The 14,013-nt window shown below is 48.8% G+C and overlaps 1 protein-coding gene across 1 annotated transcript in view; it reads right to left on the reverse strand.

Annotated features, from left to right (window-relative positions):
- Positions 1–1,209: 1,209 nt before the first annotated feature.
- Positions 1,210–14,013, reverse strand: part of TICRR (TOPBP1 interacting checkpoint and replication regulator) — a 33,952-nt gene continuing 21,148 nt past the window's right edge. The window contains 7 exon segments of the mRNA XM_033100281.1: positions 1,210–1,356; positions 2,017–2,133; positions 2,261–4,373; positions 8,204–8,361; positions 9,153–9,287; positions 9,874–9,929; positions 10,969–11,062. Coding sequence (XP_032956172.1) covers positions 1,244–1,356; positions 2,017–2,133; positions 2,261–4,373; positions 8,204–8,361; positions 9,153–9,287; positions 9,874–9,929; positions 10,969–11,062 — 2,786 coding nt within the window. The 3' untranslated portion in view covers positions 1,210–1,243.

Below are 14,013 nucleotides of genomic sequence, written 5' to 3' on the forward strand. Positions count from 1 at the left end.
ACAACTGGAGTCAACAAATTTGCACAACAACCCAAGTGAATTGGACGGAAGTCACTTTTTTTTTTTTTTTTAAATACGCGCAGATTCGTACCACTCACTCCCTTAAAGCTGTGGTACCCGATTGCCACCTTTTGGCTTCTTGTTTCACAACAATTCTAGTCTCAACACATGTGCCGTTCTGGGGTTCAGCCAAGGATGGTCACAGAATGGCCAGTGGCAACAGGTTGTGTTTTAAATGGTGTTATGTATATGGGGCCGGGGGTGGGGGGAGATTGAGAAACAGCACACTTTTAGCATTTTGTAAAACCATTTGATAATAAATGAGAATAATCTCCAGAGAAGAGGGAATTTTCACTTAGAGTTTGATTTACAATCACAGGAGTCAGATCTGGGAGCACGACAGGCCTGAAAGTTTTCCAGAGACCATGGGACAGCACTGAGCCGGCCCCCTGGCCAAGAGTCGTTAGCAGGCTGGCCCGGGGGCACCGCAGGCGCACCCACAGCACGGTGTGTCCCCACGCATGGGGGACTGTGCCGTGGACTGGCTCTCAGGGCAGACCTCGAGCTGTGGCTGCTCTGGAAAGCACTCAAGCAGTGTCATGGTCATAGTTCACCTCGGGCTGGAACATTCCACAGAAATGCCCTGAAGGCTAAGTAGTCAGAGGTGACTTGATAGTTATGTGGGAAATGCGTTCTGCTGCCCGCCCGCCCCGGGCTTGCTTAGTGTATGGAGCTTCAGTTACAAACGCTGCCCGTCTTGGTCCCAGCCTTCCAGCAGCTTCACAAAGGACCCATGGTGGTGGTGGGGGGGGCCCTTTCCCCCCTTCACGAGTGAGGCAGAATGGTCCTGACTCGCCACGGACATTACCAGAGGCTCACAGTTGTGCTCCTCGCGTGGGTCCTGACTCGCAAGCTGCCCCGTTACAGCAGTAGGTACACCAACTCCCTAAGAAGGGGCAGGAGTGCTGGTTCCGGCAGCACCTGGAGGTGGGTGGTGGCCCCCGGGGTGACTTTGCCTTCGTATTCTGAACTTGCCCAGTTCCATTAAGCCCAGGCTTACGCATGTGCAGGTCAGCCAGGCCCTGGGTACACTGCTGCGAGTTCCTGTATGGCACGCCACCCGGACCTCCCCACAGCCCGAGAAAAGTGCTCTTATACAGAACACTGCTGTGCAGGCTGCAGGGGCTCTGGACAGGCCCAGGGGAGTTTGCAGTTAGAAGGCCCCTGGCCGGTTCCATCCTTACTAGGTAATCAGCTTCTTCCGTGTGTACGTCCTGCTGATGGCACGTCTCCTGGAGAGTGTTCGGCTGAAAGGAGACTCCTCTGCCGCTGGGGGAAACACATCCACGCTTGCATCTAGAAAAAGGCAGGAGGAAGACTTAGCATGCGGGAGGAAAAGAGGGCGCAAACTGCGGAGGGTTACACAGGAAGGCTCTCCTGCAGGAACGGGCCGCACATTTCCAGCCTGAAGGTCAGCACCGAGCAGACGGTGAAGGGCAAAGAACGTCTCATACTTGAGTCGTACGCTCTTGTTGTCTCAGCCCTGTGGGGTTTATGCTGTTTTGCATGAAGGCCCCACCTCCTACACTGTTCCAGAAGGAAACCTTTCTAACCAGTGCAGGTCACGGGCTCAGTCCCGTTCTTTGCCAGGCAACAGCCATTCCTCCGTCACACAGAACATCCAGGGACGCGGGAAAAGCGAAACGGCTGGCTCGAACACTCTCCTCTTCAGACTCCAGTTCCGACAGGTGAGCAGGACACTGTGGGCCCACTTGTGTCACCAGTTTCAAAGAGCTCCAGTATGTTGCTAGGATTTGGAGGGGGTTTCTGTTCAAATGCACGCAAGTGCTAATATGGAGTTTGGGAAGGCACGTTACTGACTGCAGGAAAAGCCTTCTGTCCCATACTCGGCCAGTCCCTGACTCCCAAAATTCACCTGCATGGAAGCCTGAGCTAACTCCGGGGAGTCCCCCACAGGATCGAAGGCAAAAGTCTCCAGGACCGTCCACGAATTACCTCTGGCCTGAGAAGAGGGCGTCTTCCCGTGGAACAGCAGTGGGGACTGGGTCAGAGCCTGGAGACCACTGGCGGACAGGCAGCCCCGCGCGGCACAGCCAGAAGGTGGGGGGGAGCCTAAAGAGACGGAACAGGGTCAGCACTGCCCCGCGGTGTCCCCAACAAGGCAGCCCGAGCCTTTTAAAGAAGCAACTCGTCCTGCTTGCCAGGCACGGCCCGGCGGAAAGCACAGGGCAACACTCACCTGAGATGAACACTCCGCCGTCCCCCGTGCAGGGGGTGCGCTGTTGCATTTTTGTAGTTGGAGAATTTTCCTCACACGTACAAACCTCTGAGTCTTCTCTCTGCTTGTCACAGACTCTCTTGGCTTGGCACTGGGCTTCCTCCTTGGCAGAGACGTGTCTCTTCCTGGAGCCCAGCCCAAACTGTCCTGAGGAAATGGCTTCCTCAGCCTCAGGCACAGTGTCTCTGGGAGGCGACTGGTCTGGCAGCCGACACACACCCTCTAGCTCAAAATCCCCCAAGATGGGGGTCTTGCTGCCACCGAGTTCGAGGTCCCGCTCCGTTGCCTCGAGTGGGAGTGGCGACACGCAGCTAGAAAGCTCTGTGCTGACGGTGCCCCTCCCGGCGGAAGCCACGGCCCTCTTCCTGCGGGGCCAATCCCTAATGCTGTCAGGAGTGGTCTTCCCACTGTGCTTGGGAGACGGGGTCCAAGGAAGCCCAGTGTCAGTCTGCAAAGGACAGGGGGTGCTCGAGGGGCAGCGGGTGGGGGTACAGGACTGGCAGATGTAGGTTTGTCCACTGCTCTTGCCCGGGGTGCTGTGCAAGGGGTGAAGGCAGGGGGGTGACACGTAGGCTGTTTCAGCTTTGCTGCCTCTGGGCACGCTGAGACCAGGGAGGGCCTCCCTGCCGAGGGGCTTGGCCTCTGACCCAGAGCTGGTGTCTCTCTTTTTAATCCGAAGCTTGGGAAGGCCAGACGCTTGCATCTCCAGCTCTACCTCGTAGGTCTGCGGGCTGCCAGGGGCTTCTGGGAGCTGACTCGAAGCGTCCAGATTCCGTAACCGTGCAGCAGCCTGGCGCTGCCTTCTGTCCGCCGTGCAGCGCAGGGCGTAGGAAGCTGTTGGCGGGGTGCTGGGCCCACAGGCAGGCGGAGATTGGGGAAGCCCAGGGTTAGACGGAGAAGGCTGCTTATAGGCAACCAGCACCCCTAACCGCTCACCTTCTCCCATGGGAGGAACGCGGCTATGCAAGTCGTCACTGCCGTGGCGCTCAGCCTCCTCCAGGAGAGGGAGACATTCCATGTCCCCAGCAACAGGCGAAGGAGAGGCCGTGTGCCACTCACTCCTGAAGCCGGGCCCAGGGTCACCGTGACTTGCAGGAGCCTGAGGAGAGGCATTCACTTCCCTCTGGCCTTTTCTAGCATCTGGTGTGTCACTCACACCAAGTCCAGGAGCAACAGAGGTGAGGCGCGGGCGCTCCAGGAAGCAGCTTTCAGGATAGGAGGCCTTTCCGTGCCTTCTCCCAATTGTAGGAGGCGGCGGAGGGGGGATGATGTCAGAATTAGCTGTCTGTGAGATTTTGCGGGGACTTGAAGGAGCAAGACAGGACAGACGTGGGGCCACGCTGGATGATTTCTGGGACTCTTCCCAATCCAGTTCTCCAGTGGAATGAGGTTCTGTCGAAGAGTTCCTGAGGGGACTCTTGGAAATGTCACATAAGGGAGAGGTAAAAGGTTCCTCTGAAGAAACAGGTGAAGTCACGGCTGTGTCTCCTGGTTTCTTTGGGGTTTTCACAGCTTTACCCTTCCATTTCTGTGCCAGTTCCTTGGCCTGAGAAGCTCCGGCGACGTGGGGGTGTTGGTGAGTCTGAATCGGACGTAGGCACGTGAGGGCAGTTTCACTTTGCTTCCCCAAGGCTGCCGCCCGCGAAGGTGATCTAAGAGAGTATCTGGCAGGAGTCACACACTCACCGTGGGTCTGGGCAGTTGATGCCATTGGGACTGCCAGACAAGAGGTGTTTTCTGGACTGGAATTCACTAAAGACGGCTGGGAAGAATTCTGCACAAATCCGGGGGATGGGCCATGTGGCCTTCTGGGAGTTGTGGGTATCTTTCCAAGCACAGAGGCAACACCTACTGGCACACAGCATCCTTGCTCAGGAGTGACTTTGGGTGGAGAGGGTGAATTCCAGTCATGTGAGGAGGACACTTCTGGGGACTCAAGAAGGACCTGTTTGGCGGGTGTAGTTGCTGCCGGGGACCTTTCAAGGGTGTATGATGGAGTCCGGGGTGTATGAGGGAACCTTCTGGGTGTAGCTTTAGAAGAGCTGGGAGATTTCCAGTAACATTTCTTAGGAGTCTGTAAGAAAGAGGCTATTTCAGTGCTTGAACGTCATAAGCCATATAGTCTAAAGACTGTTTTATTAACTCCTAAGATGATTAGAAGGGCAAGTATGAGATTTTATAGAGAACCAAAGGAATGACCTGAACTTGCATTTCAAATAGTGACATGTTTCCACTTGCAACACGGGACTCAGATTTTCCTTGGCCACTTTTTCCAGCACCAACACTAAATGTAGTATCCAATCTTAGTTTGTTTTCCTGACACAGAAACTTTTGAAATTATCATTCAATAAGGTACTGTCTTAGCTAGTAAAGATACAGCATGGGAAATACACCTTTTTTCCAATGAGCTTTACTGGGGTGACATTGGTCGATGATGTAGACTTCAAGTGCACAACCCAACACAATATGCCTTGCTTCTATCAGACTCAAAAAGACCACTGCTCTAATCTTTAAAGTACTCTCTAGGTGACATGTCATCTAGGGGGCACTGAATTCACATGTTAAGCACCTAGTGTGTTCTGGACAATGCGTGTTTGTGTGTGAAAGAGGGAGGTGGAGCAGTGGAGCAAGGGATATCGATACAGAAGGCAAGAAGGTACTGCAAATATGAGAAAGAACAATCCAGAATACAAAGTTCAGCTTGGAAAAATGTACATAAGCACCATAGGCAATGTGAGACATCTGTTGTCTCTACAATTGATAATCTCAAGAGAATGATAGTCAAGAGAATGATGGAATACCATTTCTGCACAGGCATAGAGTCAAGAAAATGGAGGACGGAGGGAGGGGGGCGCAAAAAACACAGCGAGATAGGCAGGCATGAATTTTACTTTCAGCAGAAAGACCTAATGCAAGGGAGGGAATCTGGAGTTCGGGATGTGAGGTGAGTGGAATCCCAGCCAGCCACTGGGAGCAAGGGAGGGAGCTGGGGAGCCGGAGCCACCCGGGAGCCCAGGAACTGGGCCGCCCGGGAGCTCTGGGCAGCTCAGCAAGGGAAGGTGCCGTGTTCAATTTTAGTCGCAGAGGGCACACACAATACGCCCCCTACTGGATTGAACCCGGCATCCTTGTGGTTAGAGCTCTCTCTCTAACCACTTGAGCCATCCGGGAGCTCAGCTCAAGGTGCTGAGTTCAACCTTATTCGCAGGGGGCACGGCACACAAACCATCCCCTGCGGAAGTCGAACCAGCAACCTTGTGGTTGAGAGCCCGCGCTCTAACCGACTGAGACACCCGGCCGCTCGGAAGCTCACACCTCAAGGTGCGGTGTTCAATCTTAGATGCAGGGGGCGCGCGGTACAAAAACCATCACTAGCGGGAGTCGAACCGGCAACATTGTGATTGAGAGCCCACGCTCTAACCGACTGAGCCACCCGGGAGCTCAGCTGCAGCTCAGCTCAAGGTGCTGTGTTCAACCTTAGTCGCAGGTGGCACTGCACAAAAACCATCTCCTGCAGGAGTCGAACCAACAACCTTGGGGTTGAGAGCCCGCACTCTAACCGACTGAGCCACTCAGGAGCTCTGCATCAGTGCACCTCAAAGTGCTGTGTTCAATCTTAGTTGCAGCCAAATGAGCCCTCCGAACGCCTGGGAGTCAGCTGCAGCTCGTTGTCTTCATTCTAGTTGCGGAGGGTGCAGCTCGCTGGCCTATGTGGAAAGCGAACCGGCAGCCCTGTGGCCCAGAGCTTGGGCTCTCACCAACTGAGCCACCTGACTGCCCTGCCCCTCCATTATTTTTAATTCAATCTTTCCATCAATATTAAAAAAATAACAAACACTAGGGATAAGAAATCTACATTATATTAGAGGCTTAACTTTATTAGATGTGGAAGAGACTTTTTGGAAGTCACTGATTGAAATGAGATGCTAGAGTAGTTTTTAAAAGGCGGGGAAGAAGAATAAAGGAGTCTTTTGCATAAAAAGGGTAAAATCTGAGCATGTTCAAAGCAAATGGGAATAAGTCAGTAAAGAGAGACAGGAGGGGGATATCGGGAAAAATATTGTATAGTGATTGCAGAGGGTCCCTGGAACAGTGAGAAGAAGTGGGACCCAAGGCACAAGTAGCAGATGACGCTTGTCTGGGAGAAGGGGCTGGTTTTGTGGCTGGAATGAGGCGATTCACGTCAGATGGTTCTTATTTCTCTGTCCAGGAGGGGACGTCCCCTGCTGAGAATGGGGAAGGATCATGGAGAGAGAAGTTCAAGGACTGAAGAGCCCAGAGAAAGTTTGAGAAAGTCCTGTAGAGAGTGAGTGAGATGACAGCAGACGTGAAGGATTGCTTGACGCAGAAGCTCGTCCAGCTGCCCTGCCGGTGATGCACTTATAGTAAAAAACAAGACACTCAAACAGACCGCCCATGTGTAGCAGAAGTGAACGCCCATGTGTGGCGGAAGTAGTGCTATGGGTGGCGGAAGTGGACGCTGTTATGTGTGGTTGATAATCATGTATAGAAACATGTATATCCTAAATTCTTTGAATTTCTGGAATTTGGCTGCAACCCTCCAAACTGAACTTACCTAGCTTATACAAGATAGACCTCACTTGAGGACCCCACTGGAAATGAGAATGAACCATTTAAACTGACTGATTCTCAGGACTAAATAATTGGCTGAATGAAATATGGAGCAACATACCAACTTAGATTCTGGAATGTGAAAGTTTAAAGTTTCAAAGAAGGTACTGAGGGGAACCATAGTTTTGCCTTTTGAAATTTTGATTGTAAGATGGATATAGAGAAAAAAGATTCAGAAAGAAACTTTGACCCTCCTCATTGCCTGCCTAACACATTCAAATGAAAACCCCCCAAGAAAGAAATCTTAACAAGTTCACGTAATCTGAGTCAGTGTGGTGGAGCCCTGTCAGTTAGATACCAGCCGTGTCCCATTATTTCTGAGATGCCTGCCATTTGCTAACACTCTTCCTCAATTACTTATAAGTCTCCCATTCTCACTTCTGAAATCCAACACCCTTCCCCCTTCTGTATTGTTCAAGATGTCATTTATACTCAAAGTTGGAATTTTCATGCTCATGTGAATCCCCAATCTACATGTACTGGATTTTTCCTCTGTTAGAATCTGTCTCTGTTAATTTGATTAACACAGCAAGTGGAAGGAAAACCATTACTGCTTTTGTTTCTTCAGTGCCCACCTCCCCGGCCCCATGTGGAGTGTGAGCTGAGGGAAGGAGGACTAAGGCGGTTGCCGGAATGAAGCCAGTCTGAAGATTGGTGGTTCAAAGCCTCCACAGCTCTGCCGCCTCCCACAACTTCTAAGAAGTTGTTTTCAATCAAAGGTCATTCTTTTTGAGCACAGGGTTCCATGTTAGTAAAACTTAGTAAACCCTGATTTAACAGATGAAGAGTCTGCGTAGTTTTCACCAGTGATGTGGTCAGAGGAGCATCTGATGTGGTCACAAAGCTCACTCTGACCTCTGGGGGCAGGATGAATTGAAAAGGGAAAAAGTGGTTGAAATGTTCCAGGCAGAAGTGAACTAAAGCAGGAACTACACGGATGGAGGATGAGAAATGGGTATAAGATGTAGTCTGTAAACAAAATGGGCAGGATGGACCGACTGCCTATGCCGGAGGGGAGGGAAAAGAAAAATTAAGGATGACTCCCAGGTCTCTAACGGGTCACATGGGTAATCATTTCTGTCTCTCTCCAATGTGGCCTCAGCCAAACCGTGCGTAAGTCCTCATCTACCCACTAATCATTCAGATGGCTCAACCCCGACCACCCCAAATTTCTTTGGCTTTCTCTTCCCTGATGGGCTCAGTGGGTTTCCTCGACCATGCCCCTGTGTTCCCTAACACTGCAATATGTTAAACATTGTAGACATTTTCTACCTGATAAGCTGTAGGCATCTGAGACTCCACAGTGTTTCTTGAAGGCCTTTTATTTCGAGCTGAACCCTCCTCTGAGGGACTGGTCACCTCAGACACCGCCCCGAAAAGAAGCCTCTTAGGAGACTGAATACTCTGGATGGGAGAATGTTCTCTTTGGTCTGCAAGTAAAAAACAGTAACAATATTTAATTCTTTTTCAAATTCTGCCCACCCAACAATACAATTCATACAAAAAAAAGACAATAAGTTTTCAGAGCGACAGTGGGTGGAATCCCACCTAATTATGTCATCAACTCTACAACGATTGCTGCCTTATTGCATTTTAGATAGACCGCAATTAACCCCTATGGAAAAACATAGGCAACAAAACCAATTTAATTTGTAATTGTAAATACACATTTCTGATGATCCGAGCTAATGATGGATAAAAAAATTGATGACATACAAAGAGGTATCACCTACCACCTGGGACACCTGAGCGTAGGACATAAGCCCATGGTGGAAATTACAGGTAAATTCCTCTTGCATGACAGGTTGTAAGAATCCAAAGGGGTGACTCTAATGACCGAGGGCATAATTGCCCTGAATCTCAAATGCAGTGGTACCTTGGTTTTCGAACGTAATCCATTCTGGAAGACCGTTCGAGTTCTGAAACATTGGAAAACAGCCGACAGCTATGCCTCAGGATCCCGCACTCAGTGGAAGCCGCGTGACATGTTTGACTTCTGAGGCGTGCTTGAAAACCGAAGCATTTACTTCCGGGTTTATGGCGTTCATGAACCGAAATGTTCATCAATGGAGACGTTCGAAACCGAGGTACCACTGTATACATCGCCGTTCTGATTCTCCAATGTCAAGAAACAAGATGTCTAATTTCATACTCCCTTTCCCCAAAACACTTCCCGCCAAGTTAGCGTGGCCTTCTGAAGACAGGTAGGCACATATGTTACCTGACTTGTCCTGCTGGAATGAGTGAACTCTTTGCACACTTCGAGACTTCTGCTGAGACACAGAATAGAAGGAACCAGAATTTGTCCTGCTGAACAACAACTGCTTGATTCGAGGACTTCTTCTCAAACCTATTTCTACAAAACAAGAATCACAGTCACCAAGGAGACATGCAAGCCGGACATTTTCCCATGTGTGAAATGGGTAAATTTATGTGACACTACATACAAGATGGAAATGTGACAAGCTATTGTTTGAGACTTAACTGTTGTGACACAGCTAAGAGGGGGATGATATTGGCCCCAAAGAGGTGCAAAAAAACCACGAAATCAATAGACTGTGTCACCTCAAGACCGTCTCAGAAACTGCCATGATGCAGGGTCAAAACAGTGTGTAAAGTCTAGTGAGTTTTGTAAAAAAATTTAAAATTAGAAACAACTACCTGTAAGAGTAGCATAAAGCGAAAATGTTAGGAGAGTATTTCTGAGTTCTGGGGTTATGTAAAAATTTTTCTTCTGCAGAAATTCTCTCAGGACACTCTGTGCTCACAACCAGTCAACAGTCACTGTTTACTTGTGCACTGAGGGCCAGAGCTGTCACTGTGTCTGAGAACTATCTTAGGGTATGCTGAACGACAGCAAACACCCATACAGAAAGGTTTTCAGAGAAAACAGATAAAACTCGAAAAACCTGAAACCCAAAAACAAAAGTAAGTGATACTACCTCCTTTTTCTGGGGTCTCTTCCACAGTATCAATATAAAGACCAGGGTCAGAGGACCTTGAGGAAGAAAAAAGAACCAGAATTATTAATGAATTCTTAACTAACACATTAAAGAGACACACAGCTTCACTCCTCCCAAGGTAACAGACAACCAGTGTTGGCAAGCACTCCCATACCTGTCAAGAGTGAAATGATTAAAACTTTTTTTTTGGAAAGTAGTTTTACATCAGAATTAATTGCAGTATGTATACCTTCTAATACCCACATATTTCACTACTTGCAATTTATCCTGCAGATAAACTCGCGCAAATGTGTAAAATCTACACACCAATAATGTCTTGCCCAGACACAGCAGAGATGCTTCTCCTGAGGCTTCATATTCGGCACCGCTGAAAACCCTGGACATTCTATGTGAAGCCAGTGGAAGGAAGGCTCAAAGGCGGAGGGAAGAGGCAGACTGGCTGGGGACTCGGGGCCGAGAGCCAGGGCAGTGAGCTCCTGGAATCGGCTTTCTGCTTCACAGATCCCAGACTGAGTGCTGGAGAAGCTGACCACCCGAATACACCAAGACTGCCCTCAGGAAAGCTGGCTCTCTCCAGCCAAAGGACCAGGGAAGGGGCAGCAAGCAAGACAGACAGACGCTTTCAGATCACAATGCGCCGCCCCAAGCAAGTGCCATGGAACGCTGTGGCTGCACCGCCTGTCAGCACAGGCCACGCTGAGATGCGAGACTTCCAGCTGTGTCCAGCTGTAGTGATCACTCCCTCCTTCCCCGTGTAAGCACAAGGACAGATCTAAAGCTTGTGGCATATCTATTCCACGGGGTATTACTCAGCAATGAAAAGAGATGAACTATTGCTACATGCAATAATAACATGCATAACTCTCCAAACAATTACGCCACGTGAAAGCGGCCGGACACAGGGTTTAAGTGCATTCTGTCCGTTCTCCAGCGCTCAGAGTCGGTAGGATGCTCTGGTTACAAGCAAAACAGTTATGACTTGAGTCACGGAGGTCATGAGAAGGTACACGGTGGCCCCAAAGGTCATCAGGGAGCTGGTGGTGCCTGAGGAAGCCGAGGCATGAGGTCACTCACCTGCCCTTGATCTGTCTGTGAAGCAGCCTTCTGGAGATTTGCTTGTGCACTGGAGTCTCAGCCACACTCTTAGTCAGCAATGTGTGATGATAACCTAGAATGTAAGCAGCATCCATTTCACTTCTCCAGAAGCAGCCGCAAGGCCAAGGGAGCAGTGTGACCCTAGGTAAGACTTCTTACTTAGCTGGAGTGGATCTCAAGATCTTTGGACCAAGGTCTAATCACAGGACTCAAGTTAATGTGCTACAGGTCTGTACCAGCACTTTTAGAGATTAAATAATAAATAAGCAAATATTGACTATTATGGCATTCTCATCTAATAAGCAGCCAGGAAAAATGAAAAGTCCTCACTTCTTAGGGCTAACACATCTGTCCACTTACTTGGTAGTTCTTGTATTTAAGTATATGAAACTGCTGATGTGTCATTTGAATGTTAACATATTTAATATTCAGATAAATCTAGCAGGCATAAATTTTCTCAGTAGAAGAGGTAGCCAAGCTACTCATGGAAGGACTGGTCTTTACGGAGTTCACAATGACAGGGGAGAGGAGTGACGGCAGCAGGAATGCGGAATAAGGGCTTCTAAACTCTGCCCCGTAAAAGGAATGAGAACACTGGTAAAAATGGTCAAACTCAACTTTCCCAGAACTCTGGAAATTACCCAGTTTGCACCAATCCAGGGAGTATTTATTCAACACACATGATGGGATCTCAGTCAGAACAGTGAGCTCTGTGGAACTTTAACTTGGCCCAGTCCCAAAGCTCTCTGCCCACCCTATGGTACCATGAGAAACAGAAGCCTGCGGTCATGGTGAAAACCAATAGCCTGGGAGCCTCCGGGTGGGGCCGAATGGCCCCCCATGCCCCACGCCCAGCTAACTCACTATTTGGCCTGTCTGACAGTTCCCTGGAAAGTGCCACTCACGAGGTTTGTCTCTATTTGACCTGACTCGGAACTCACCCAGGACAAACAACCTCTTCCCAGGGAGCATTTACTAAAAAAATCAGCAACTGTAAACATCCGCGCTGCCTGAGGTGGTGATAACACGTGGGGCAAACAGCAAGCTGACCAACAGTTTAAATGGGAAAACTGGGGAATGTCCGCAGGGCACTCTGCAAACCTCTGAACATTTCGGGGAACCTGGGAGTCCAGGTACATTAGGGTTGTGTGTATGCCAAGGACGGACCCAAGAAGGGTCTACACTGTCACCTTTGGCTGACCTTGAGCCTCTGGGAAATGAGGAAGGAGAGCGGTAAGCTTCCCGGCTGAGGACTGAAGGCATGAGCCAACACACACGTAGGGCCCTACGCAAAGGCTGGGCAACTGAACGGTTCCAGGCATTTAATTTAAGGAAACCTCTGGCCAATTGTTAGCTGACCAAGCAGAGACTTCAGGGGCTACACGTTATGGAATACAGTTTAAAGAATTAGTTCCAGAAAGTCACAAAACAAATGGAAGCAGTAGCGACAAACCCTGGCAGGAGGAGTTGGGTGTCTGATTGTCAGAATTGCCTCATTATATATATTATTTAAATGGTCCAGTTGTCAACAAAACAAATGAGCACAGCAAAGAAACAAAGTATGGCCCATACACAAGACAAAAATAAAACCAGTCAATAGGTAACATCCCCGAGGAGGTCCAGACCAAATTAGCTATTTGAAGTATGTTCAAAGATCTAAAGCAAACCATATCTAAAGAACTAAAAGAAAGTATGACACTGATGACCTGCCATATAGAGAATATCAATAAAGAGACAGAAATCATAAAAAAACAGAAATCATAAAAAAACAAATATAACTCTAAAGTTGAAAAATAAAATATCTAAATTGTAAGCATATACTAAAAAATATGATACCTATAACATATAATATCTAAAATGAAAAATTCATTAGAGGGGCTCAGCAGCAGATTTGAGGTGCAGAAGAATGTACAAATTTGAGGACAGGTTATTATCCAGTCTGAGGGACAGGAAGGAAAAAGAATGAAGAAAAATTCTCTCATATTATCTACGGGACACCATCAAGCATAACGACATACACACACTAGGAGTCGCAGAAAGAGAGGAGAGGGAAAGAGGCAGAAAGAATATCTGAAGATAGGCTGGCTGAAAACCTCCCAAGCTTGATGCAAGACATGACACATCCAAGCTCAATAACCCCAAGTCGGATAAAGGGTCAAAGTGATCCACACCCAGACAATCGTAAGCTGTCAGAAATCAAAGAGAGAGAATCTGGAAAGAAGCAAGGGCAGCGATTCAGCACGTACAAGGGGTTCTAACAACCAGGGACGTGCTCATGAGTGAGAGGCACTGATCTTCGGTGAGGGGAGGGCGGGTGCCAACCAGCTACCACCCCCCTCTACTCAGTCCCACTGCAGCTGTGGGGAGCCAGGCCCACATTCCGGGGGCAGCTGGCTGGCGGTAGGGCAGACAGTGGGGACCTTGTGACTGAATATATTTTTTTAAATGTATTTTATGACATTATGTTAGTTTCCGGTGTACAACACTGATCAGACATTTATATACCTTACGCAGTGATCACCCTGACACCACACATAGTTGTCATCCATATTTGGGGTTGTGCACTTTGGTTACATTAGTGGATCCCCATGGGGCCAGTGCAGACACTTCCCTTGGTTTCCACCCTCTCTTCCCCCCGCTGCATCTATCAGAAGATTTAAAGGGATAGGAACACCTTTCTGTTTTTTCCTTTCTGGAGCCAGATATTTATGGAAATATTTGTCAGGTCACTGGCCAATCATAGAGCCAACAGAATGCAAACTTCAGAGACCACACACAAGGAGTACACGCTTTGCAAAAATAGTTTGAAAAAGACACAAACATATAGCTACAGCCCTCAATAAGCCAAGATCAGCAGCAATCCCTCAGGAGTGGGAGAATCTGATTTTCACAGTTATCACATCATTGTACTCACAGTATCCAATTCTCAACAAAAAATGACAGAGCATACAAAGAAACAGAAAAGTATGACCCTTTCATAAGAAAAAAACGAAACACAGGTTTTCTGGGCAGAAAGCACCCCTG

Source organism: Rhinolophus ferrumequinum, chromosome 28, assembly GCF_004115265.2.
Source record: "Rhinolophus ferrumequinum isolate MPI-CBG mRhiFer1 chromosome 28, mRhiFer1_v1.p, whole genome shotgun sequence".
Classification (NCBI taxonomy): Eukaryota; Metazoa; Chordata; class Mammalia; order Chiroptera; family Rhinolophidae; genus Rhinolophus; species Rhinolophus ferrumequinum.